The 27565-nt window shown below is 40.5% G+C and overlaps 2 protein-coding genes across 6 annotated transcripts in view; one reads left to right on the plus strand and one right to left on the minus strand.

Annotated features, from left to right (window-relative positions):
* Positions 1 to 1653: 1653 nt before the first annotated feature.
* Positions 1654 to 4355, plus strand: CUNH11orf91 (chromosome unknown C11orf91 homolog). Its single transcript, XM_071455241.1, has 2 exons — positions 1654 to 2008; positions 4156 to 4355. Exons 1-2 carry the CDS (start codon positions 1654 to 1656, stop codon positions 4221 to 4223), a joined length of 423 nt encoding a protein of 140 aa, XP_071311342.1. The 3' UTR covers positions 4224 to 4355.
* A 3232-nt stretch (positions 4356 to 7587) lies between these two features.
* The window catches only part of KIAA1549L (KIAA1549 like), a 135829-nt gene continuing 115851 nt past the window's right edge, over positions 7588 to 27565 (minus strand). For all 5 annotated transcript variants that reach the window (XM_071455237.1, XM_071455233.1, XM_071455234.1 and 2 more), the window contains 4 exons: positions 23458 to 23555; positions 22518 to 22663; positions 18613 to 18761; positions 7588 to 15109 (listed from right to left, as the gene is read on the minus strand). In XM_071455237.1, coding sequence (XP_071311338.1) covers positions 14828 to 15109; positions 18613 to 18761; positions 22518 to 22663; positions 23458 to 23555 — 675 coding nt within the window. In that variant the 3' untranslated portion in view covers positions 7588 to 14827. The remainder of the gene's footprint in view (positions 15110 to 18612; positions 18762 to 22517; positions 22664 to 23457; positions 23556 to 27565) is intronic.

Genomic DNA, 27565 nt, shown 5'->3' on the forward strand with positions numbered 1-27565 from the left:
GTAAAGCATGAGCAATACAGCAATACACCTGAGTACAGTGGGGGAAGTTTTCCCTCCAACTGCACACCCATAGTTGAGGCTTTCAGGTATTTATAGGGGCACTCATCAGCTTTCTCAGCAGTTTCTAGTCCAAATTTTTACTCATCAGCACCTTCTAGTCCCAATTTTTACTATTGTGATTTAGTTTTTCTCAGGATGTATCCCAGAAAGGAGTATCCCAGGTTGTGGGTGTCCAGTTTCCGAAAGAAGAAAGACAAATCCCATCTGGTGGAGTCCAGCTCCCTAGATGTGGGTCCACCTTTTAATTGCAAAGATTATAAATCTCATAACAGTGATATCCAGCTTGCCTTGGTCGAAACTATAAATCCTTGAGTTGATCTTCATCTTCCTTTCTCAAGCTGCTTTTCTCTGTTTTGTTAAGGCCTGAGATAAGCATATTTCCTTTATATATATTCCAAAGCTATAGTTTCAAGGATACAAGCAATATTCTAAAATTATACTTCAAAAGGTTATTATTGCAGAACTCTTTAAGGCTTAACTACAAGGAAAGAGCAACATCCTTAATGCTTTAATGCTCCTAAATTGAAAAATGCATGTATTTTATGATTGGTTTTTCACAAATATTAAAATTAATATTATATGTGTTGTGTTAGAAAGTGGTGCTGTATTAATTCTCTTAAGTAGTGTGTTAAATATAGTTTTAGGTTATAAAAAATGTTAAAATAGAAACTATGCTGTGTAGGATACTTTTTTTAAAGAAAGGACTCGCAGCGAGATAGCAGACACAGGACACCTACATCCTTCAGAGAAAGAGAATTTATTGCCCTCTTATCAGAAGAAACTAACTTCTTCCTGCCTCAAAGGCGCTGTTAGGATTGTTAGGATTTGGAGGAGGAAGTTGACACTGACCAGACAGAATCCTGTATTTGAATGGAATTTATGCATCATGTATGAAGTATATGAATATGCAACTGGTTATTGTTTTTAAGGGTTAATCCTTTGTTAACGTGGGTCCTTTTTCGGACTCGTGCTGCCCGTAAAAAAGGTACCCGGACATCCGTAATTCTTTGTATTTATTGTCTCATATTGTCCTAATTCAATTTGTCCAAATTGTTATTCCTCTAATTGTGTTACTATTTTTATAAGCATTTTATTACTATTAAACTTTTAAAATTTTAAAAACAAGTGACTGGCGTTTTTCACATAAATTAACTAAGGTTAATTGCGAACAAAAGATAGGTTCAAAGGCCTTCTTCCATGCTTTTCTTTCCTCAATTATTAGAATTCGTCTTTATAACTGTCCCATGGGCGGTCTCCACACATATCGCAATCACAAATACACACATTGCCTGTATGTACCTGGCACGAAACACAGCTTTGTATTTCACACCAGGGAGCCTCGGGGACACCGCGGGTACTGTCCCGGGGATAACGGCGGGTATTGTCCCGGGGAGCCTCGGGGACACCGCGGGGCTGTCCCGGGGATAACGGCGGGTATTGTCCCGGGGAGCCTCGGGGACACCGCGGGGCTGTGCCGGGGATAACGGCGGGTACTGTCCCGGGGACCCTCGGGGACAACCGCCGGTCTCGCCGGGCGGTGCCGGGCGCCGCGGGGACAACGGCCGGCGGCAGCGGCGGCGCCTCGGCTGTGCCATGACCGTGCAGCGCCCTTCGTGGCCGCCGCTGTACTTCCCGCACTTCCACGGCACGGAGCCGGTGCCGCGGCCGGCGGGCGGCGCCTGGGCCCCGCTGGCCGCGCTGTGCTGGCCGTGGCAGCCGCTGCCGGCCGCGGCCGGGCCGCCTCGCTACGCCGCGCTGCCCGCGCCCGTGGTGCCGGAGCCGCCGCGCCTCTGCTGCCCGCCCGCAGCGCCGCGGGCCGGGGAGGCGGCGCGGCGGCCCCCGGAGCTGGCGCAGCTGCAGCTGCAGGAGGAGATGTGCGAGCTGGGCATCCGCCTCAAGGAGCTGGAGCTGGCGGCGCTCATCGGCGACGGCTTCGACGCCAGGCAGTGTGCGTGCGCCGGCCGCCGCGCCCGGGCTGCGCGGGGCGGTGCGGGCGGAGCTGCGGACACCGGCACCGGCACTGCCCCGCACAGCCCGGCCGTGGGTCCCCCCGGCAGGGAGCCCTAAAGCAGGATGAGTGTGGGGCGGGTTTGGGTCATCTCCGCCCCGCAGCGCCCTAGAGCCAGCCCGGGGCAGCGCAGATGCGTGCGGGAGCACGGCGGCACTGCGGGGACAAAAGGCTCTGATTGTCCCGGGTCAGCCCGGTCAGCGCTCAGGGGAGCCGGCTGAGGGCACGCTTAGAGGAGTCACGCGAACTACAGGTGTAGTCACTGTCGTAGTCACAAAACCCCCAAAGTCGTTAAATGACAGCAAACAAACCAACGCAGACACCGGTCAAGCGAGAGGGAGTTGTCACATGCAAAATGTATCGAGTAGCAATGAGACCCTGCGGTTGTGCACCGGCACCGGACCCGCCCCGAGCAGGCCGGCCCGGGTCCCCCCGGCAGGGAGCCCTAAATAGGGCAGAATGAGTGTGGGGCGGGTCTGGGTATCTCCGCCCCGCAGCAGCCCTAGAGCCAGCCCGGGGACACTGCGGGGCAGCACCGCGGGGACAAATGGCATTGATTGTCCCGGGTCAGCCCGGTCAGCGCTCAGGGGAGCCGGCTGAGGGCACTCCCCCGGCACGCCACAAACCACATAAAACAATGACGCACTAACAAGCCAACCAGCATTATAAATGCCATCTTAACCACCATGCCCGTCATCCTCCTTCCTATCTCCCCTATAATCCTTACTATCGTCTAAGAAATTTAGGATTACCTAAGGAGTCACATGAAGTACGGGTGTAGTCACTGTCGTAGTCACAAAACCCCCAAAGTCGTTAAATGACAGCAAACAAACCAAGGCAGGCATCACTCAAGCGAGAGGAGTTGGCACATGCAAAATGTATCGAGTAGCAATGAGACCCTGCGGTTGTGCATCAGCTTTGATGTAAAATAAAGGCCAGGTATAGATGGAGGCATAAAAAACCCCCAAACCAAAACACAGCTGGCTCCCCCAAAAAACCTCAAAACAACCCACACCAAAAGAAACCACCAACTGAACAGAAATCCTCCTGTGAGCTTGGCATTTCAATTTTGCAACCTGCTGGCCATGAAGAAAATGCAGGGAATAAAATAGCTCAGCAGATGATGGTAGTACTGACATCTCAGGTGGGGAGGCCAACAACTGTAAGGATTTCATGCTCATTTTTTCCTCCAAGGTCAAACAAACCAACGCAGGCATCAGTCAAGCGAGAGGGAGCTGGTACATGCAAAATGTATTGAGTAGCAATGAGACCCTGCAGTTGTGCATCAGCTTTGATGTAAAATAAAGGCCAGGGATAGTTGGAGACATAAAAAAAATCCCCAAACCAAAACACACCCATGCCCCCAAAAAACTTCAACCCATCGATTTTATTTCTGGGTCGGGAATGTATGTTTGAAAGGGCACAGTAAACTCTGGAAATGGCATTGGTTAAAAGAAGTGAGGAAGGCACTGTCCTAAAAGTTTTTAACTTTTTGATGATTTGATGTAAAATAAAGGCCAGGGATAGTTGGAGGCATAAAAACATCTCCAAACCAAAACACACCCTCCCCCCCAAAAAAACTCAAAGCAACCCACACCAAAAGAAACCACCAACCAAACAGAAACGCTCCTGTTAAATTATAAGTGAGCTTGGCATTTTAATTTTGCAGCCTGCTGGCCATGAAGAAAATGCAGGGAATAAAATAGTTCAGCAGATGATGGTGGTACTGAGAGCTCAGGTGGTGAGGCCAACAACTGTGAGGATTTCATGCTCGTTTTTTCTTCCAAGGTCACAGGAAACTTTCAGGAGTGCAAGAGTTACAGGAACACAGGGAAAATGCCCATCAGATATATGCATTCAAAGGAAGATCTCAAAAGAAATTCCACTTGGTAGTTTGCATGTATTTTCCCCTTCATTATAGCAATACACGCCACTTTGCATTTTTAATACCTACTATTTTGAGAAACTCTAATTCTCAGGCATTGTAAGGATTATTAGTTTGCTTAATACATTATTTGATTTACTTAAAAGTACTGTAAATTATAAATGACATCATTAATGACAAATTGTGTTTCATTCCTGTTTAGATAAAATCCTGAAGGCACTGGAAGAAAAGAAGATACAAAGCATGAAAGCAATGCAGAACATGAAGTAATGTCCACCAACACACCGAGGATTATTTCAGCTGGATATTTTGCCACTATCACTGTGTATTGTTTTAATGGGTCTTTAATATTGGGTTTCTACTCACTATATGTTGTTCTCCTCCTCTTAAAAATATAGCATATTGTTGACTTCATTTGTGTATTATTTGCCTGGTACTAGTTACTGATAACACTACTGTGTATTTGAACCTTTTTCTTTTTATCCAATTATTTTATGCAGGAAGCATATAATATTTTCCTCAAGAACACTGAGAAATTAACACTGTTTTTGTCAGGATTCCAAGCAGTCCATATCTGCAGCTGGGAAATGCAGAAATGGCAATATAAAATATGGTTGGGTTTTGTTTTGTTTTAAGTCTAAGTATATTAAGTGCAATTTTGAATAGAAAGGTATGGCCAAAAGTCCTAAGCCTCTAAACCAGCTTAAAGAACTGCTTTCACATTAGCATAAAAAACTTTTTTATAATCACAGTGTATTCCTTTATAACCATAAAATTACAGAAGCTGTGGCTTGAGTTGGTTTTTAACAGAACAGGCACATGATATTGAGTGTTAACTGATATTTTACCATTATTTTAGGAGTAACAGTGCTTAGGCTAAAGCCTGTGGCAGTTTTTGAAGTGACAACATCCTTAAGTTTGGAAGGCACATCCTTTCATGAGTAAAAATGGACAGAGGCAGGGATGGCAGACTGAAGATCTGGACAGCATTCAGAATTCAAAAATAATGTCACCCATTAACACCACAAAGCAGCAAATAGGTTCATCAGACTGATAAAAAAATACTGATTACTTTTTCCTATTCCATTTCCAAAGCAGTAGGTGGCAGCATGAAATAATAAAGTTACCGACCTTGAAGCTGCAATATTTTGGCAAAGAGCTTTATTTTTCAGAGGAATATTTTAACCTCTGTTTATTTAAACTGTGTTCAAATTACTCAGCTGTGAAATGTTTTAATACAATACAATATCAAAATTTTATTTCCTCTTACTGTTTATTGCAGCATTCATCCTTATACTGCCTCAATCTTTCTAGCCAGATTTTGATCCACTGTACACAGAGTTTATATTTAAAAAAAAAATCTATAACTCCCATTTGTCAATCATCAGACTACAGGAATCACATTTTAATGTGATTACAAATGAACATTAGAAATCTGGGCTGCAGTGTTTCACTGCTCCCTCTGCAGAAAGAGGGTAAAAAGTCTCTCAAAGGGTTTTGAGGCTTAAGCAGAAATGGTCAGTTGCTGTGAAAATGTGAAGCTGAAATTGTTGGTTACTATGAAAATGAGAACTGTGTTAGTATCCAAATTAAAGATCAGAAAACAAATTTGGATTGGACAAAAAGGGCCATTACACAGAGGCCTTCAGAGGCTTTGTGGGCAAGTGAGGGCTTTAAAATCAAGTTAGGTGACAGGAACTATCTTCATTTTCCCAGTCTCCAGATCAGTTTAGTTCCTAAACCACACTAAATTTTCCAAGGTTATTGCAAGGGCCAACAGAGGTTTCCATTACATGGAATTGCTGCTTTCTTACAATTACTTCTTAGCTTTTACCAAGTCTTTCACCTTACATCCAGCTTTCATCAGCCATTATTCACTTTTTTTCTTTATTGCTTTGTTTTCTTGGCTTAAACAGAGCTGCTTCCCATGGCACACAGTTGAAATATTTTCCATCTGTTGTTCTGTTTTTCATATGGCCTTTATCTTGAAACAACACTTGGGGTTTAATTACTGGGTGATAACACAAGGAAACAGTTAATGTGTAATCTCAGTTAGAGATGCCTGGGATCACACATCTCCTGAAAAAATCATCTGGATCATGGCACTTAGCAGAATGGTCACCCTTGGCCAGTGTCACCCACAGCACTCCTCCATCAGGATGCTTTGGTCAAAACCTTTCCTTTGGGAAAAAAAAAAAAGCTATTGGTACATAATGGCACATAGGCTGATTTCCATTTGCCCCTAAACATTTTACTTACCTTTACTTTTCTGCTCTGTTTCCACCTGATCTTCTTAAATCCAGTAATTTGCTCTCATCTGAGGGCGTATGGTTTCATCTCAAAGCTGGTCTGTTTATTATTCCTTTTGTAAAAATTAAGCCATGTTTTAGACAAAATAGAACAGCATTCTTACTGCATTTTCTTTTATTCACAAAGAATGTGTCATTCATTTTTTAATTGCTTCTGTTCTCTTAGATTGCTCAAGAGAGGCTAAACCTGGCATTCAGATGCAGGAACAATTCAGATCTCTTTCATGTAGCTGCCTTGTGACTCAACAAATCTATCCCTGTTGCATTCAAGACAGAAATTTTAGGCTACAAATTTGATTCATTGGCAGAGATCTCCAAACATAGTAGGCTGCTCCCATTTCCAATCCCAAACGAGGCAAGCCTCTCAAAAAGCAGAGTGTCACACCTTCCCAGCCAGCCTGAGCCTGCACCTGCAGTGACAGCCAGGTGCTCCCCAAGGAGAGCCTCAGGTCTCACTTCTGAAACCTCAAATGGCCTTGGCTGCTTTATGGTGGGCAAAATGAGATACAAAGCTATTCAAAAACCAGAATGCATTTCAACTTTAAATTATTTTATACCAAATGGTTGGGTCCATTAAATTTCACACTGCTGTGTTTGAGTTTGCCACATTAAAATTCTCCAAACAGATATTCAGCCTTATTACAATGGATCATTAGAATTTAAATTAATCTTCAAGTCAAGCTGCCTTAATTAGTTCAGGGACAGATTAGAAAGGAAATCCAAAAGCAGTAAGCCATCATGAAATGATTTTTCCGCTTTCAGCAGCGTCTGCTGCATTTTGGATTCACCTGCCCTGAAAATTCAGAGCTAATATCTCAAGGGGAGGTAGGGAAATTGAGGAGCATCTAACTCTGGGAAACTTGTCCTCATTTTTGAAAACTTGTCAACATTTGTGAAACAGTCTCGGATTTTGGTATATCTTGAGAAAAGCCAGAACAATCCCTTGAGGAGGCATAAGTACTCACAGTCACAGCATGTATATAAAACATATATGCATTTTAAAAATTATATCTTAATTAGGCCATCTGTCTAGACCCTTATTAGTGATACTTATACTAGGAATTTCATTTACCCTCTATTTTTGGAAGATCCTTTCCAGCCTCTTTCTTCCTCTGAAACTACAAAGTAGTAGTAAAGGAATTTTTTATTCCAAATTTCTTGCATCACAAATTATACAAAAGCAGCCCTGTCAAAAGCTGCATTTTCCTCTTCCTTCTACCTCAGACGGACAGCACAAAACTTAGGCCTGTGTAAATGATATTAAAAACCACAAAAACTGGATCTAAAGAGGAGGAGACAGCAGGAACAACCAATAAGTAGAAACACAGATTTTAAGACATATTTTATTTCATGTGCAAAGTTGCCAAGGAAAACACATGTACAACTTCAGCTAAGCCACTAACATGAAAGGAACTATTCTATGTACTCAGAAGCTTTATTTCTAGAATCATCCTATGGCTTAGAGTAAAAACATAGGAATTTGGTAATGACCCAGAACATTTTAAATCCCCCCTTTTCAGTCATATGTAAAATTCTACCATCAGAATGTACTTTTAAGTAACAGGTCTTGGAGATTTTCCTTCTGTTTGCATAGTATAAAATTTTAATTATTTCTTATTCTCTCGATTTAATCCCTAGACTTGGCTTTAAATTTGCTCTCAATGTTGCAGCTTCAGAAAATTAATTTTCCCACTTACAGCTGAAACACTCATAAATTTTGAGCAAGTTTCACAGACACAGCCATTACAATTCAGTTGAATCAAGCTGTGAACACCAAAGATAACATGGATTTTTGTAATCATGCAGAGCTAGTCCTTTCCATAATTCAAAGATGTAAGAAAAGTTCATTTCCTTGGAAAGTGAGATCTGTTGCCTGGGAAGTGAGACAGTTTATTGATATAAATTCTGTAAATCTCTGTAAAAAAGTGTAGAGGTTGTTATTGGAAAGGCTTCCTAGAACATACTGAAATATTTTCAAGAGGTGGGTTTTTTTCCCTTGTAAATTCACATTTATTGAAATGCTACCATAGGAATAGGTACTTTATAGTCCTGAACAATTCCCAAAGCTCCATGAAGTAATAAATGGTGCTTCTTATCAAAGTAGTCACTGCAGTCCAGGTTTGAGTTTCAGCAGAGCAGTGAGGAGAGGCAGTTCCTTCACCCTCCCCAACACACTGAGGCACAGTCACATTTTGGACCAATCCAAAATCCTGAAGAGCAGCAAACTGACCTTCCAACTCCCAATTTCCAGCCACCCATAACCAGACAGCATCCTTCCTCTCCTGGCACAGTTTTAAGACACTTGTGATAGCTAATTTATTGGGGGGCTACTGGCTCAGCCCTGTTCTCCTTGAAGGGAGCAGGTGTTTTGCCAGTAAACAAAACAAAACCAAAAAAAATTGCCAGTAAACAAAACATTGCAGCAGAAAATGTTACCTGCAGCTCTGGCTTACCTCAACACTAAAAGGAGAACACACAAAGCACACTGTGGGCTGAAGCCATGCAGTGCCAGGGCTGTTTAAAAATTCTGTCCTGTTGGTTACTGCTGCTGTCACACCAGCTATCAGCGAGGTAAAGAGTGCACTTCTTTGTGCACACCATGTCAAACTCAAATTCAGAATGCACAGCCATGGCAGGGAAGACTTCAAATGAAAATAAAAAGTCAAAAAGCATAAGAATATCTGTGCTGGACAAATATGATTTCTGATGAATCCAAAGAACTGCCCTTTTGTTAGGCCTGAGCTGTTTCTGTTGGGTTGCTAAATCCTGCATCAAAATTTAAGCCTCAGCAAAGATGGGTTCTATCATATTTTCCAAAATCCTTGGCTTCACTCTCATTTTTTTCCTATCAAGTATGACATTGAATGCAGCTTGCAGAAGTCAGCAGCAAGATGAAATGAAAAAGCCTTCCCAGTCTATTTGTCATAGAAGGAAATATTAAAATTTGTTTGTTGCAAAATAAAGTATTCAGGTTTTTTTCCTCATTGCAGCATGGGGAGTATGAGATAAAGACAGGGATAAAGAATAAACTTCAGTTTTACTTACATCCAGATCTCCTTGCCAGGTACACAAGACCTTAACTGATGCCACAGTTGGTTATGGTGTTTGGACTGGTGTACACAGCACAGAAATGCTCTGGGCTCCAGTGAAGAGGGAATACTCTGGAAGAGAAATTCACCTGCTCTCTAAATATTGTACTCAGTGGAATCACCTTTCTTTGTGATTTACAGTCCTTCGCACCCATTATTGATTGCCCAGTGGGTAAGTGCGAGTTTCTAAAGTTACAAAATTATTTACAGACTGCAATATAGTAACAACTTACTCCTTGGGTATGAATTGAGTGTGGAAAATTCATGAAGTCAAACTTCCTAAAACAAGAATTGTTTTTAACAAATTCAAAAAAAGCAAAAGGAAATCAAACTCTGGAAACACCTCTTCATGATACTTGTAATTATTTTCAACACATCTATGATACATTTGACCACCTAACTATTTAAAACCCATTTCTCATCTTCCATGAGCTTCATAACAGAACAACTCTGAGATTTATCTTTTCATTACTGCCTCTCCACCCCTTTAGGAACCTGAAATGGATGGGGACAAATTGATGGACAAATAGAACCAGTTTTGAAAAAATATTTAAATATTTTTGACACACAGATATATAGATACACATGAATATGATACAATATTCATAAGAATATAGTCTTAAAGTGATTTTAAAAGCAGGAAATATTATATGATTTGGGGGCATTTCAACTATTTTTAAAATCAGCACTTAAACCACTTTGTACAATGCAGTTATTCTCAGGAGAGATTCTGCAGTATATACCAGCTTTTCCTTTATGACTTGGCCATCTTGAAAGATTTTTAAAGAGCAAGTCAGTGTGCAATTTCTTTACTCATCTATATATAAATCTCATTTCCACATCTTGAGTTCTGCATTATTTATTTCTGAGAGAAAGGCAAAAGTTCAAAAAAAGCATTCTCAAAGAGTATTCTTCTCTTTAAAAAATGAGGGGGGGGGAAAGACCAACAACTTTGAATTATTTTGATAAACAAAAAAGAAATCTGCTGCTCATTCCTGGAGTTAAAAATTAACCCATGAAGGGAAAGCTGAATTTTCTAGTAGGTATAAGCAACATGCAAGATCCCTCTCCCTCTGCCATTTCATGTCAGTGTGGGCTGGGAAGCCACTGGGATTTGTTAATGTATAAGAAATTCAAGAGCAGGATAATAACTGGTTGGACATAGAGTTTGGAACTGCTGGGACGTGCACAGGATGAACAGGGGCGCAAAATGCAGTGAGCTCAGAAAACTTGCTGCTTTCAAGCTCCCTCTGACTTCTAGAAGCTGGCAGTCAGCTCTTATACTGGCAATGCAGGGGTAAAAAACCCCACATTAAAATGCGATTAATTCTTTAACAGTCAGACATCTTCAAATGTAATGGAAACTGTGGTCAACTTGATACATATCAGCCCTTAAACAAAACAATTCTGCTACTCAACCCAATGTTGCATTTTCTACCTGCCTCTCATTTTTACCTCACACTTCTTATGTGTCTCTTTCAAAGAGAGTCTGAAAAAGAAATGATCACAGTTTAAGATAATATCCTCATTTCTATATGCAGGCTTGCATGCACTTCTAGCAAGTTCTACTCACAGTATTATGACATACAAATGTTACTCATATTTCCAGACTGAGTGCTAGAGCTTCTCTCCAGCACAGATTATATGTCGAGAAATGACTACCAACAAGTCAAGAAATGACTGCCAACAAGTTCCCTTTTATCCTTTGTTTAAAGTTACTGTTCTACTGATACTAATAAATGTCACAAGGGGTTTTCCAAGTGAAAGTGGTCAGGACACACATACCAAGAAGGACTTTTTTTGTTGTTTCACTTGCAACTGTTTCTACTGATGGTTTACAAATCTGAAGACAGACAGTGGTCAGAACATCAACATTTTGTGTACACGGTAAACAGTACTTGCACCTAAACATTTAACATATCTTTAAAGAAAATTGGGGCATTGAGTAGAAAAAGCTAAATTACTACTTTTTTCTCAGTAAAAATGGTATGGATATATCTGGACAAGGTTATAACTTTAAACACAAATACTTTCTTCTTTGAAATCAGTATTGAAAAACTATATAGTACTTGTAGCCATACAAAATGTTTATTATATTACAAATTATTTGTACACTATATTTTCACTTTATCATTGCTTTGTGCTCAGACAGTATAAATATTACAGCATGATTTTTCTTTCCCAGCAATGTCCTAACTGTCTTGATATAATCTTACTCGATACTTAAAAAAAAAAAAATACAGAAACATATTACAAACAGGATAAAAAGGCATCATGAATGAAGAATGTAAGATGGTTTTCTGAATAAAGTGCACCACAATGGTTTCAGAGTAATGGTTCAGGAAATATTCAATAGACTGCACATCATCCATAATAATACCAAACAAAATAAATTTTGAATCTCTGACAGGTCTTCATCAGAAGTATGAAGAGTACTTTGTTTAACTATACTGAAATGTTTTTTCTTTCTAGAAGGCCATTTAAATGCTTTTGTTTGGGGGTTTTCCATTTTCTACAGACATCCAAACCCTGGACATCTCTAAATTTTCCAAAATTTTTAGTTTCCAGTATGGCAAGATACAAAATTCATTGTGTAAGATGTATGAGACTTTACCCTCACACATTTTTAATAGAACTATTAAATTGCCACAATTTAAGAATGGGAACAGACTTACAAACAGAGTTAAGTGTCCAAAAGATGCTGTTTAAAACTGGAATGCCCTGCTTCCTGTGACTTTTTTGGGAATACATTGTTACATTACCCTTCCCACTTCTATGGCTTCAGCGTGCTGACCCATGGGATCGTGGCTGCTTGCACAATTTCAGCCTCAGGAGAACTCTGCAAAACTGGAGTCTAAGCTAGAGAAATTTATTACACAGCACATTTCACCCCCATTGCTTAAAAGGGCTCATTTACTTGCAAAATTTCACTGGGCTACATAGAAGAATCATTCAAAAACTGAGATGATAAAGCTGATGCAGAATGTGGCTGGCACGACCTGGTGTAGGTTTCACTTCCCAGGTTAGCTCAAGCCAGCTGTGAACTAACTTAGGCCAAATAAAATCAGCTGCTCTTCCATTATGTCCGCACTCATGTTACAGTGATCCAACTGACTGAAAAATAAACAGAATTCTGTGTGAGGGGTCTAGTGAAATTTGCTTTTATAGAAATTTGCTTTTATATTTGCTTTGTCTTTTATAGACAAAGCCCAGTAGAGAAACTAAACCCTGCTCTCAGTGAGTGAAATTCCCACTGAAGGCAACAAGAACCTGTCTTTCTGTGGTACACTGAGTTTGGCCCAGTATTTTTCAGTTGTTATTCTAAAGCGTGATGATCTTAGCCAGCTATTCATTTAACCCAATTTGGCTGTGTTGTATTACACTGATAATATCAGTATTACAGGTAACTGAGACAGCAGTCAGCCTTTACTAGACTTGTATTTATATGAAAAATTGAGTTTCTTTGGTTGTTTGGTATCCAAGTCACCCAATTGTATATTTGTGTACTCCAGACATAGGATATTTATACTGATCAGTAAAATTATCAGGGGTTTATTCTTTCTTTTTTTTCTTTTTCCATTAGTTTATGGAAATTTTCTGACTATAGCAGACTAGTCACTTATATAAATATACAGCACATATATACATAGAAATTACAAAAATACATTTTATTTATATCTGATTTTAAATAATAAAAATGAAATTTCACATTTATTGAAAGATTAGCTAGCATTCCAAATGCTTCTGCAATATTCAAGGTATTGGAGCAGAGGATGTCTGTATATTCTAGGATAATTACGCATCACAGTCTCAGGGTTCATAATATAATTATTAGGGGGGGAAATAGCTCTGCTTTAAAAGTTTGTGCTTCATCAATTTCTTCTTCTATCCCTTATTCTAGTCTTCTCTCTCCTTCTCTCAATTTACTGATGGCCAAAAAAGCTAAACCAAGTTCCCTTTCTCACATCAGTTAAGACCAAAGAAACTCAGAGAAATGAAATGATCAGACAAAATTGTAATTGAGGATAACTAAATAACCCACTGAAATGAAGGACATTACCTTTAACTCCAGTTGACATCAAACATGCCCAACACAACAAATTTTGCAACAACTTCAGTTCCTGAAGCTAATTGCTGAAGGAACTGAAAACAACTGTTCATGATCTCCAACTAGTTTGTACAACTGCAAAATATTAACTACTGTCCCATCCCAAGTGGTTTGATTTTCTTTTGGGATCGGATTCCTACCACAACGCAGTGTAACAATCAGTGACCTTTATCTTGCACAATATTAAGTCAACATCATTTCTGGCAATGCTCTCTTTTTCACAGAACATTCATATTTTTGTTAATCCATGTAGCTGTTAACTTATTTACATGTTAATATAGCAATTAGGTCCTCTACATTCAGAACTTCCTGGGTGCGCATTCACCGTGCCAGCGCAATCAAAATCAACTGCAGCTTCAGGTAGCACTTTCTGGCATCACTTTAGTAGATAGCATTGTTAAAGAAAGAGGGAAAAAAGCACTGTGTTGAACAGAGGTTTCCTTGTCCAAGCAGGTGTATTCATTTTTCCAGGTTGGAAGGATTTAAAGGTCTCAGGTTTACCAGCTTCACATGCATTCAGAGTGAAAAGCCCGATTATAGAGCAAAGAGGAAAAACCTTTTTTCATTTCTCTGGGAAGCTTTTAGCACCAATATCCTTTGCTGGCTCTTCATGCATTGTATTCTTTCACGCTGAAAAAAAACATCTCCTCCATAATTCATCAGTGGCACTGAATGACAAGGTAGCCACCAACCATGGAAATGTCATTCACCTTCTCCACAGTCCTCTCTTCTTTCACTTCTTTGCACTGTTAATAGGATGAAGAGACTCTGAGCTATTTACAGGACTTTTATTTGTATTTCTTAATCGTATTGAATTCTTTTGGTTTGAATACAGTGTCTGGGATGAAAAGGCTGAAATGACTCTGCATTGCTGAAATCAGCACCCCTTATGCAATGTCCCACAGCAAACAATTAGCGCGGCCACTGCCACGCCAGCCGTGGCCTTCAGCAAACCCTGTTCTGCAGGTTTTTTCTTCTCTAATCAAAGTTGTGGCATGCAGAAGTTATTTTCAGCAGCTCTGCCTCTGGGCCTGTAAATGAAACTTCTTGTGGCACAGACATGTTCAGCAGCATCTTTAGTGAGGATGGGTCATAATACAAGAGCAAAGTGACAAACAATTGCATATGGTTGATCTCATCAGTATGAAAGAGTTTCCTGGCAGCTTTTCCTTAGCTGGAAAGCAGAATTTCATGTCTTCAGAGCCCTGTTGCTCTGCTCTAAGTCATTTCATAGTGTTGACTTTTCAGACAGATTAAATTGCCATCGCTTTGGCACAATTCACAGAAAGTTTGTAGCCGAAAACTAAAGGAGCTGCTTTCTTGGCTTCCCCAGGTCACAAGACACAAACACCGTGCACAGAAGATACATTAGACCTGGAACTCAAACATATCTGTCTGCTTCTTGGCCAGCTTGGCCACTTCTTCCCTTATTGCCTTGACGAGGGCAGCCGTGGAGATGTTGGTGAGCGGTGCGTCGGAGGGGTCGTTGTCAGCCAGGCTGTGCTGGGAGGCGGCGGCGGAGGCCAGCGGGGCCTGCTCCAGGCTGGGGTGCAGGCTGCCCTGCTGGCTGTACTGCCTGGGGAGCCTGGAGGGGGAGTTGTGCTGGTAACGGGGCCTCGGGTAAGCCTCGATGTAGCCAGGCAGAGGCACCTGCAGGGAATTGGAATTGCAGAGGGTTACGCGGAACGATCGATCCTCCCCGGAAACCTCCCTGGGGCACTGCCAGAGGTGACAGAGAGCACCAAAGGAAGGGAATGCAAACCTCAGAATGAATTCCCAGCTTCTATCGAACGCAGGGTCACCCCAGCATCTGGGAATGACTGGCATCTGACTCCATGATTCAGAAGGCTGAGCAACTGCTTTATTAAAACTGTATTATATCACATTATACCATACTATAATAAAGAGACACTAAAGAAAACCCCATGACTGTCTCCAGACAGTCGGGACACAGCTTGGACCTAATAGGCCAATTAATATAAAGAACCATCACCAGAATCCAATTAAGAGCTCACTCTCAGTAAGCAATCTCCATAACACATTCCACATGTGCAAAAACAACAGAAGCAGCGAATAGAGATAAGAATTGTTTTCTCTTCTTCTCTCTGTGCTTCTCCGGGAAAAATTCTGGGAGAGAGTTATGTCTCTCTCTGTTCAGAGAATGTGAATGCCACAAGCTTCTGCCTACAAATGCCTGTCCTGGCATGTGCCATTTATGCACGTGCCAGCTGTGGCAGCACAAACATCTGCTTGTCCTCATTTATCATCACCTCCAAAAGTCCAAGGGAAAAGGTTTTTGTGGAAGTGAGCACTCTGCTTAGTATTTTGGTTTTTAACAAACAGCATGATTTTAGTACACCAAAAGCCTGTAAAAGAAAAGCAGATTTCTGATTTCTATCTAATCCAAGCCAGCCAAGTGTCTGGCCTCACTGGTCCTAACAGAAACTCACTAGATCCAGACACCAGGGATAAGCTCAGCTGTGCCAGGTTGGAAATTCAAGGCTCAAAGGGATGTTTGACTGCTCAGAAGTGTCAGGATTTCTGGCCATGTCTAACAGAATTACATGAAGGATTCATAATTTTTGTAACTCCACAGATTTCAGCCCCACGTTAGCTAAAACTAGAACAATAACATAGGCCCTTAAGTCACGGTGAGAGATTAAATTTCTTTCGGCAATCTTTTTGGCACTCAGAAGATTTTAATGCATCAAATAAAAGAGAGTATTTGTAATTTCCAAATGTCTATAAAACGGGAATCTACAGGCCTTAATTTTGAAGAAGGCTTTATGCCTGAAGCTTGACCTCTACACAGCCTTGGGTATCCATCAAATGCTGAAGAGAATGTCAAACATGTTCACTATGGTGTGATGAGACAAGTGTAGGAAGCAGGTATGGTATGAAAGTGATCATTAGATGTAGGCACCTCTGTTTAGTTTACAACAGGCTCTTCAAAAGGTGATTGTACTAGAACAACATGTGATCACACCACTAGAGGCCACCAAGTTACTGTTTTCACTAAGCATTATCCACCAGCTGGGAAAATAAATGCTTTGGGGATACAGTTTCCTTGTCCCACAAAACTTAGTGTTTTAATACTTACCATTTGTCTCAGAGATTAATATATTACAGTAATTGTGCTTATAAAATAGTTCCTTCTTGTCAAATTTCCCATTTCCTCCCTTGTTTACACTCGAGGCTAGCAGAAATGTGTGAAAAATGAAGAGTCTTAGAGATATTAAACCTCTGTTCTCAATAATTTTAAGAAAATCTTGGAAGTGTGATCAAGCTATAATCTAAAGGCTCAAAAACTAAGACATGTCCAGAAATTCAAGCCCTGAGTATTAGTGAGAAAATCTGAGTATTACTTCAGATCATTATGCTATTCACTTTTATTCAGGCTTTCTGACTGTGCTATATTGCTAATGCTATTACTAGCTCGTCTAGTAATGATTTTCAAATAAAGACAATTTCTTTGCAGATTTGCAAATTCATTGTAGAAACTACAGTAGTTTCTACATTTTTAACCCTTCTGCAAGGCCACTGGAGGGTTGAATATTTGACTAGCAAGGAATTTTTAAAGCTCTGCCGTGGGTAAGTGAAAAGGGACATTTGTTTCCTCTGAATTCTATATTGCCATGGTTATTTTTCAGACAGTTTTTTACATCCCTCTCCATTCCCCTCTCCCTGAAAACAGGGAAAGCCACAACAGGGTAATACTCTTCACTTTCCAGAGGAAGGAGCTGGGGGCTGGAGACTTGGTTTGCAGTTTTCACCTGTTTGTTTCAGTCTCCACTTTTGACAAGTGATACCTGACTCTTTTTCCACAGGACTGCAATCAAGAGTAGGGATACAGAAGAAAGAATGAATGGGAGATAAGTAAAATTTCCTTATTTGTTTCATGGCTTTTTTCCTCCTTAGAGAAAAAGTTTAAAATCATTGCTAAGATACAACGGGCCTCCCGGACTTAAGATCTTACATCTTACTTAAGATGTAAGAAGGGTTAAAACCACACATAAATAAATAAACAAAAACAAAAAACACCAAAACAACAAATGAAAATAAAGCTTTTCATGCTTTAAAAGGCAGCTCTGAGAAGGAAATTTATACCAGAGCATCACAAGCCTCCAGGTGTCAGGGGCACATCAGCAGGTGTGCTCAGCTTACAAATGAACAGCTTCTTTTTTTTTGGACAGTTCAGCCTTCAAATTCAGGCTTGTACCTCAAAGTCATACTGAATTGTTTTCCTCACAGGCATTGGGAGCAGTAATAAAGAGTGAACAACAAAAAAAGCTGCCCCCAGGAACATTTATATGACTGTGCTGTCTCCTGCTTATCTGCTCAAAGCCAACTTAGATTTCAACTGCAATTCATTAAAATGTTCTGTTGACGATTTGCACAAGGAAATTGAATCTGTCTTCCAGGTTTTTTAGCCAGAGTGGTTCTGCATAGATACCAGATGTGAGCTCAAGTAGAAGAATTTATCTTTTTTTCCCTTATGTAAAAAAAGCCCTACATTTGAGAAACTGTTTCAAACATGATAAACTACTGCAATTCATTTTAGGATGTTTCAACTTCAATTCTTTGAAACGTAGGTTTACTTTGGGCTAAAAATTACATCTGTTCCAGTCTGGGATTGTGCAATTAATTATTTAATTTATGATCTGTCACTGCAGCCTTTGGGAGGATTTGAAACACTGTGCAGCAGTGCTGCAGTAATGCTGGGAGATAAGATTTGGGAGCCAGGCTGTCTTGAGAGAAACCTCCAGGAAGGTAAGATGCTTCCCCAACTTTCAAACAGCTCAGGACTGCCTTGAGAGGCAGCATCACCTTCTCCTGACACGTGTCTATCTAAAAAATTTAACCTTTTTCAGGAAAGAAGAATGACATCTAACCCACCAACTTTAAACAGGTGCCAGGCCCTAACCTAGTGAATGATTCCACCCTCTAAAGATCTTGCTCACGGTTCATGCTATTAACAGCTGAAGTATCTATGTCTAAGCCATCTTTTATGGCTTTTCACTGCTAGAGATTATTCCCATTCAAGGAAAAATTATCCTTTTCTGCTCTTTTGTCGACCAGTGAAAAATTGCTGAAAATCCCTCCTGTTGAAAACACAGGAAAAAACAGGTGGTTAGAAAAGCAAGGATGCTTACAGAGTCTGCCCACTGCCCTGGCAACTCATTCTCTCCAGCATAGGGCATCCAGGCTTGGTTCCTGTAGGCAGTGGGAGGAGTTGGGATGAAGTAGCCGGTGAAGCCAGGTCGGTTTGCTGGAATGGCAAACACTGCTGGTACCGTATTTCCTGGCAAAGGAAAAAAGAGTAGGCATCATTAATAGCTGAGATTTTCAGTTGTAAATCAGATGATAGTGCTTATGAAATATGGACTTCTTGTTTATTTGTTGAGGTTTTTTGTCTGGGGCTTTGGGTTTGGATTGTTTTTTGGGTTTTTTTTGTCCTACCATGTGACTAGAGCAACTTCATAATGCTGGGAAATACTGGAGAAGGCAAGATTTGCAGTTGTCCTCATAACCAGGTACAGCCTTCAGGTAAAGACTCCCTAGGATTTGATCCTTGTAACAAATGATCTTTGTCAAAACTTTGACTCATTAGAGAAAAGGATTTTTTTTCCTTAAGTTTGCCTCCTTGTATTCAATTTTCAGCTGTTGTTACCATGGGTTTCAGTGTAATGCACCTCTCTTTTCAGTGTTTACCCAGTCTTTCTTAATATCTACATTATTAATATTATTATTAATACCTATATTGTATTATTGTATTATGTGCAGGTAAAAAACCTACCAAAATGAGTGACTGATATGTTTAACAGGCTGTACTCTCAACAATGCCATCACAAAATTTCAATGCTTCTGTAAAAATACCAAGGTTCTACCTGTTCAGTTCCTTTGCCAAGAACAGTCTATGGCTGCCATAAATGACACAGCTACAATGCAAAGAAATATTTCTTGATTATTTCCAAATCTGGCTTATCACCTCTTGATTAAGATGCATGCCATAGGAATATCCAGGAAGCCTCCTGGATTAAAATCCCACTTTCACATTCCAATTTGTGTGGAAGGAGCCACAGTTTCAGCCAAATCTCTGGGTAGGGTCACATCTGCTTTCAGGGAAGGTTATTCCTGTGGCCCACAGAGATGCAGAGAACAGTTTGGTACAGAGATTATCCACTGGGCTGTCTGGAAGACCAGCATCCTAATGTGCATATTTCCCTTGAGATATCCTTGATATATTCCCTTTGCTATCATAACTCCGTGTATTTACCTAGTTAAAAATAGACTACAAACAACTTTCTTGCCCAGTTAAGTCTTCCTTCCTCTAGTGTCTCTTTACATGCAAAGACAGACTCCAGCAGTGAATCACTAACATCACACTGAGGGCATGAAATCCTCATCCCTAAATCCTGGATGGGACAGCTGCATATCCTCTTCATCAGTTATTAGATTTTCAGTTTATTCAGTTATATTACATGGACGTGTATTTTACTTTTCAGGTAGCAAAAATAACACCATTTACATGAAAGCAGAAGGGCAGTAAACCCTTTAAAAACACAACAAAGTACAACTCCAGCATTTTCACTGAGGAATGGAAGCACAGTAGCATTACCCAGCTGGGCAGATTCTCTGTGGTAGAATTAATGCAGAGAAAATAAAATTTCTCCCCCTTCCAACTGCACATCATTTGAATATTGCTACTAATTGCTCTCAGTAGCTATGATACCACTATGCTGACAAAATCACAAAGACATGGGAAGGCCCATGAAATTCATATGGAGTATAATTGAATTAGCATCAATTACTGGCTGCTTCAAATTTCCATCCCCCAGAATCTCATTGACAGCCCTGGCACATTTTTTGTTCCTGAACAATCTACAAGAAAGTTCTGCTGCCTACTCTGACAGATGCTGGGACATTGCATGGGCAGGTGCACAGAGATAGAAAGAGTCCACCAGTGATATCCATCCCCAAAGCAGTCTCCATAAACCCAGATATTTACAGTTTCTCAATGACCTCCCATGCAGTCCCAGGCCAGAATTGCTATGGATGCAATCAGGGGTAAAAGAAGAGGAGTAAAATATGTTTTGTAGCACTTTTTTCTCCAGAGCAGAAACACACCACCTCTATCCCAATTCCTCCAGCCCCATGGTTTGGAAGAGGGTGGGCTAAGAGAAGAGGTGTGGTCAATCATTTGTCCTTCCAGGTGATAAACAGCACAATTTTAAATGAGTTAGCAAGGCTGAAAATGAGCATTCTTCATACATTTACAGAGAAGAAAGTGCTGCTCCTGTACATGGTAGATGGCTTCTACACCAAAACACTTTTTATTTAACCACAGCAAAAGGAGCTACTACTCAAAATGAATATTCAATTGGCTGATATTATACCTTATCCTAAATTATTATTGCAACATCCTTATCTTAGAGCTGATGCTGGGCTGCATGAGAGTGAGATTAGGCATTAACATTCCAAACCAGCACCTGCAGCAATGTTTCTTCATGTATTGAGGCTATAAAAACTTATTTTCATATCAGAACATTAGAAACCTTGTAATTGCCCATTTCTCACAAATGTCTTTACTTGCCTGTATTGCAGCCTATTCTATCACCTGACATATGAAAGTTTCCTTCAACTACTCCCAGAATTATTCTGACAAACTCTACAACATCATTTTGTTTCTTCTGAACTGCAGCCACCCTTCAGCAACACAGAGTAATAAAATCTCCCCATGTCTGGATCCAATCAAAAAGTGTATCCCAGAGATCCCATTACTGCATACATAAAGAAGAGGTCTCGGTAGTGTGGCACATTTCACAGCTTGAAATGTTTTGAAATGGGAGGGTGAGCATCTGCTCCTTTCAGGTACTGCACCATGTGCAGAAGGTGTGACAATAAGTGAGAGCAGAATGGATCCTGCAAACCTACTCTATTTAATTAATTGACAACTCATTTGCTTAGCCACATTATGATTCTTAGTCAGTAATATCAAAGACAATGCAGATAATTCTCTATTACTTCTGAAGAAGCTAAGAAAGAATTTTTTCTGGGAGGTTAACAGAGCAATATCTAACAAACTACTAATTTCAAATGTTTGAACTAATGGAAAATTCTTTTGAATATTGGAAGCTCTTTTCTTCAAGAAAACACATTTTGTCAATAAAAAGCCATTTGAAGTATTTTTTTTCCAGCTAAATATTGTAGAGACACCATCAAAACAGTATATCAATTTCATCTTATGCTTAAATCAACTAATTTATAAATACAACTCATATCAAAAGGACCGGGAACTGACTAGTAAAACTGGGACTTTTAGACCCAAAACAAATTTTAGGCAGAAACTTTATTCTTCACAACAGGAAGGGTGAAGAGCTAACAGATTACCTTTGGCTGTGCAAAAGCACCACTGCCTTGTGTTTTGAAGGGAAGGGGCCATGTACCTTCAATTTGCCTTCCTCAGTAGCCCACTGTTGTGACAAGAGTAGGGGTAAAGTTTCTCAAGAGCAAATAGGGAGCCTTAAAAAAGTTTTCAAACACTTGGATCAGTATTCTTGACTGACAAAATATTGCAAGGATCTAACTCATTTCTCCCCCATTGCCTGTCTCTCCCACTTTGCTTGCTTGGTACAAAGTGGAACACAAACAAGTCACACAGCTGTCCCAATACTGCAACTTATTTTGCTACCAACACCTTCTATATCCTCCCTAAAAATTCTGCTGCATTGTGCTGTACAGATGAAGAGTTTTACTGGGTTTTATCAATTCAGAGTCCTTGAACACAGGACATCTGGGACATTACTGCTGCATCCTACCTTCAGAAAAGGCCATTTCCTGGTGGTGCTGCAGGATGAGTATTTCAGGATGCAGCTGGTGCTGCACTTACAAAGGGACAGGCCATCCTCTGGAGGGCTCCTTCAGCTGCACCAGGAAAAACCCAACCTAATACAGTCTTTCTCCAAATAATCATCCTTATTTGCTATATCCCATACTTTCATTTCTATCCAAAATAACTTGTAAAGCTCTCAAAGTTGAATCTGCCCACTTTTGTCACCTGAGTGAAAAGCAGATTGATCGAGTGGACCGACAGACATGGGAGCTCTCGAACCCGGTGCAAAAGGTGTCTGATCGTGGTGCTGGGCTTGATCTGCTCCACTGGACTCAGGCATTCTCACTTTGCTGCCAATATCTGATGTAGACCTGTGTGTTCAGAAAGAAAAAGAAAATATAAATTTTTGTCATTCTGAGCTACAGATGTGATTTGTAGCCACACACACACACCTATCACCTCCAGCAGGACAAGCCAGAGAGGAGCAATCTGCCCAACTTTGCTCTGGCATGACAGAAGCCTGGAAAACAACTGCACAGCAGAAGTTTGGAGAAGTCTGGAGAAGTTTGCAACCCTTCTAGCAAGCCTTCTACCCTGGTTGCTCTTTTTACCAAAGCATCGTATAGGGCCTCTGCTTGCTGCTTCAAACAAATGCCTGTGAAACTCAACACTAAAACCAGAGCTTTACCATAAATTCACCAGAGCTTTACCATAATTCACCAGAGCTTTACCATAATTAATTCACCACCACAGTCTACAGACAGTCACAACAGTGTACATGACATAGTATCATACAGTAGGAGGCCACTGTGGTAAATAACATTACTGCACTTGGGAAGTGCTGAGGTCTTTGGAAATGTTGCAAGTCCAGGAAAGCAGGAGAACGATGGTGTGAATTATCTGCCTCAATCCAGCACACCATTATGAGAACTGAGGCAAAGTATGCTTTAAAGCAAACAAGAGACTGCAGTTCCTAAATTTATTAACACAGACTGGCTAACAGAACACTCATTGTTATTTCATTTTGTGTTAAAATGAAACAAAACCAACATGTGTCTAATTTCAGGAATGTATCTTTTTAAGTGCCCCTTGAGGGTTTGCCCCAGTTCTTATTATGACAGTGGGTTTTAGAGACCATGCCTAAAATAAAATAACAGATAAATACCTCCTGAGAGAGGCAACAGCCACAGGACCCGTTCTGGGAGGGACAGGAGGGGGAGGAGAACCCATTACCATCTCAGGAAGCTGAGAAAATCTATAAGCCTGTAACAGAGAAAAATACATATTTTCTGAAACACCAGTAGATCTCAGTCAAATTGAAAAACAAAACAAAATCAGAAATTAAATACTTGCTCTGTATGCCAGTCAACTGGAAGCTAATTTTTTGTGGCATCAACAATAATCACATTTATTTGGGAATTTACAGTGCTTTGGTGATTTTTGAATGTGGAAGAAAGTCTGGAAATTAGCTCTGAGACAAGATGAAGTTGAATTAAAATAAAACATATTAAACACTGTCTCTGTGAAATTTGTAACCTGCTGGCAAAGCAGATCTGTTGTGATTATGTGAGACTCAACAACTGCTCTGGATCATGGGGAAAAGACCTGAGTATTTTCACTTTCGCAAGGAAAAAAGCATTTCAAAGTTTCAGAAAGAACCCTCAGAGCAAGGCGTACTGCAGTGAAGCCTCCTGTGAGCAACCCATATTTCAACCTCTTCCTTTCAGCCTTCAAGCGATGAAAAGAAAATTTTCCCCAAAAACCCCCAAATTCTGTAACTTTCCAAAACAGCAACAAGGACCTCAAACAGTTCTGAAAAGGCAGACTGATCCAGAGGAACACCTAGCCCACCCACAAAATCACAAAATTAAGCAGCTTGCCTGCAGTAATTCTGAATTTCATCACCAATACATGTGAAGGAGGAGTAACTAAGTTCATGAAACTCAGGGCACCCAAGAAATGACATGAAGGACAAAATTTTCCTCCTAAATCCTTTGCACTGCTATAGATTAGCGGCCATAATTTTTCAAATACACATAGAGGAATGATATCTCACTAGATGCTTCACTACATCATGGGTGAGGGTTTTGTTTTCCTATTGCTTTCTGTTTTATTATTTAGTTGTGACTTTTTTTCAGTTGTGGTTTGCATGACGATGCTTCAAAGCAATGCATGGGAATAAAGATAAAATCAGAGGAATTACAAATAAAAAAATTGGGGAAGGCTGAACACTGTTAAGACACTGGCATTTTGAAAAATAAAAAAGGGGTCCAGTGGTGGGACTTTGGTCCTCTAAACAAGAGGAATCTGGTTTACCCAGAGAAACTCCTTCACAAACAGCAGTGAAAGTTAAAAGCAAATTAAAACACATGGGATGAGTCACACTCTGTCTCCTGCCCAGAGAAAGAGGCTACAGGATTTACATGATTATTTCAGACTTACCACCTACATTTAGATTGGAATTTGGCAATATAAATCCCACACTATATATCAGAAAACGCTGTCTTTCTGTAATCATCTTGTAAAATTACACATTTAAACCATATTCCAAATGCCTTCATTCTCAAATACCTACAAAACTAGGTCAACAAAAAGGAAAGGTAACTTATTAAATTGATTTTTGATGTGTCTCCAAGGGAAAAGCAGTACAGACCCAGCATCTTTCTCTGTCCTCTCACTGCCACCCCTTTTAAAGCAGGTTAGAAACCCTCAAAGGCATGTCTTTGAAAATAATTTTTTCCTGCATGCCACCTACAAAGTCTCCTAATATTTACTTTCACCATGCTACCATGATATTTAAAGCATTTCTACATTTAAGTGGGAGGAAAAAAAAAAGTCTAAAAAGACACTGCTACATTTCTTAGCCAGGGGTCAGAAATTCTGATTTTTAATGAAAGAACTGTAAGGAAAAAACAAATGTTATTTGCACCAAAGAAAACCTCAATTATATTTCTCCTGATAGTGCTGGATGTGGAATGGTCTGCAGTGCCTCTTCTGCATCTCAAAAGCTGGCAGTGCCCTCACAGGCTGCCTGAACTCTCCCTTCTGGCTCCACAAGCCTTTCATCCCACATCTTGCTCTCAGCATGCATTTGTGCCAAGCATGAAATCCTTTTTATTCCCCCTGTTTTAAAGGAACAGCACATGGGATAATGTTTGGGAGTGGAAAGCGACTCCAGACTCTGTTTAGCAGGGTAGGCAGAGACTCAGAGGTAGATTTGGGGTTTCTCTTGTGTGTTGTGCTTTGGAATATGGACATCAAAGGAGGTATTAGGTACTTTAAGGGATCACAGTTCACAAATATGCTGTGACTTGCACTGGAAATTTTGGGGAAAAAGATAAAATAGAAAATCTAAGTCTTTATTTTGCTGCTTACACGGGAGATGAGCAATTTTGAGTGAGTGGCAATATTTTGCTAATGGCTGGGCAGAGAGAATCCTGTTAAAGTGAAAAATCCTGTAAAAAGATCTGCTCCACCATGCTGAGGAACTGTTTGTCCAGCAGGGACAGGAGTCAGTCCTTGTTACCCTGAGCTGCCACACACCAACCCCAACCTGGTTGTGGGAAGGAACTCCAGTGAAATTTCTAGAGTTTCTCTAATGGGTTGGGGCATCAGTGTTTTCCTGCAGGCAACATATAAATGGGAAAGAAGAGTGTAAATGAAGCCAAAGTTTTACCACAGATGCCTGTTAAAGATTTTTATGAGCCCTTAGGCTCTTGGCCAATGGGCCTGATTGTAGAATTAAAGTCACTTCACCACTGTGAAACGAGTCAGAGAGGAAAACAACAAACAGAAAACATAACCCAGCTGATTTCACAGACTTGCCTAATTTTACTTTTCAAATATTTATCTTTTTTAAATGATCTCTTGGTTTTTAGAAAACAAAAAATCCAACCAGACAAAAACAAAAAAAAAAAACAAAAGCCAAAAAAAGAACAAAAGACAAAAATCTTAAGGAAAACATTCTGCATGGGTTCCAAACTCTATTTTATGAAAAATGAGAGAGTCTGTAACACAAAGGCTATAAATCAGGCAGAAGCAATCCCACCTGAGACCCAGGACAGACTGCACAGGTAGCAGAGAGCAGGCCCTGTGCCTCCCTTTCAGTAAGAAATGCCAGTGAAGGAGTCTGCTGTGGCTAGAACACTGACAATTTAAAAAGCAAACCAATAAATAATTTTTAAAAGTAGGAAGTGCAGTTTAGCAGCCATTGGGCCAAGGGCAATAAATCCTCTGGAGGATAAAGTCCAGCCACCAGCAGACACCATTGTCTCCTACAAACCACGGGAGCCCAAGGTAACACCTGTCAGGATGTAGAAAAGTAAATCACAGACTGGTTTGGAAGGCACCTTAAAGATTATCTAGGCCCAAGCCCCTTGCAGCAGACAGGGACTCCTTCCACTAGACCAGATTGTTCAAAGCCCCATCCTGCCTGGCCATGGATGGGCCATACACAAATTTTTGGGCAGCCTACTCCAGTGCCTCACCACCCTTACAGTCCAGAATTCCTTGCCCATATCAAATCTAACCCTGCCCTCTCTCAGTTCAAAGGCATTCCCACTTTACTTGCCCTTGTAAAAAGCCCTTCTCCAGCTCTCTTGCAGTTCCTTTAGGTACTGGAAGGTGCTCTAAACTTTCCCTGGAGCTGTCTCTTCTCCAGGCTGAACAAACCCAAGCCTGTGTTCACAGGCCAGCACAAAATAACTAATGTCCAAAGCAGAAACTTTGCAGTTAGTTTTAAGGCTATATTTCCCTAGTTCAAATATTTAAATATTTTTACCACCTTGCACTTACAGATTGGTCCTGGGTGAAAGTATTCTATGTTGCCTTCTAATTACAGAAATATCCATCTCCTTACATCTCACCATAGGAATTAAAAGGCCAGTGTCCTTGTGAACTCATGGAATGATTTAACTTATTTGTTTATTAAATTGCAGTCCAGGAATAATGCAAATTTATTGATTTGGTTTTGCCCTTATAGCTGTCCTGTTTCATATTGAGCAGCTGTTATTGAAAGTGGCTGAATTTTGGTAAAATACTCCCACTTTACCCCTGTTAAATGAAGGGGAGCTCTGAGGACAGGGATGCTTTACCAGTCACTCAGGCTGTAAGTGCTGGTCATCAGTGCCTGTTTGTGGTGCTAGCTCTCACCTTGGGACCCAGAGCTCTGTGACTCTCACTCCTCTTTCCAGAGCACTAAAGAGGAGAGATGGAAACTGGTCCAGCCATGTGATGGGAGAAGGTTTTCTTCTCTGTTCTTAGCTCTCACTTGA

The sequence above is a fragment of the Agelaius tricolor genome, unplaced genomic scaffold, assembly GCF_023055355.1.
Source record: "Agelaius tricolor isolate 1412-34295 unplaced genomic scaffold, bAgeTri1.0.p SCAF_46, whole genome shotgun sequence".
Lineage (NCBI taxonomy): Eukaryota > Metazoa > Chordata > Aves > Passeriformes > Icteridae > Agelaius > Agelaius tricolor.

Excerpts from the sequence above, each read along its gene's own strand:
- CUNH11orf91 (XM_071455241.1), top strand. The coding sequence starts at position 1,654 with ATGACCGTGCAGCGCCCTTCGTGGCCGCCGCTGTACTTCCCGCACTTC. Across the intron at positions 2,009-4,155 it reads CGGCTTCGACGCCAGGCAGT|ATAAAATCCTGAAGGCACTG; the intron begins GTGCGTGCGCCG and ends ATTCCTGTTTAG.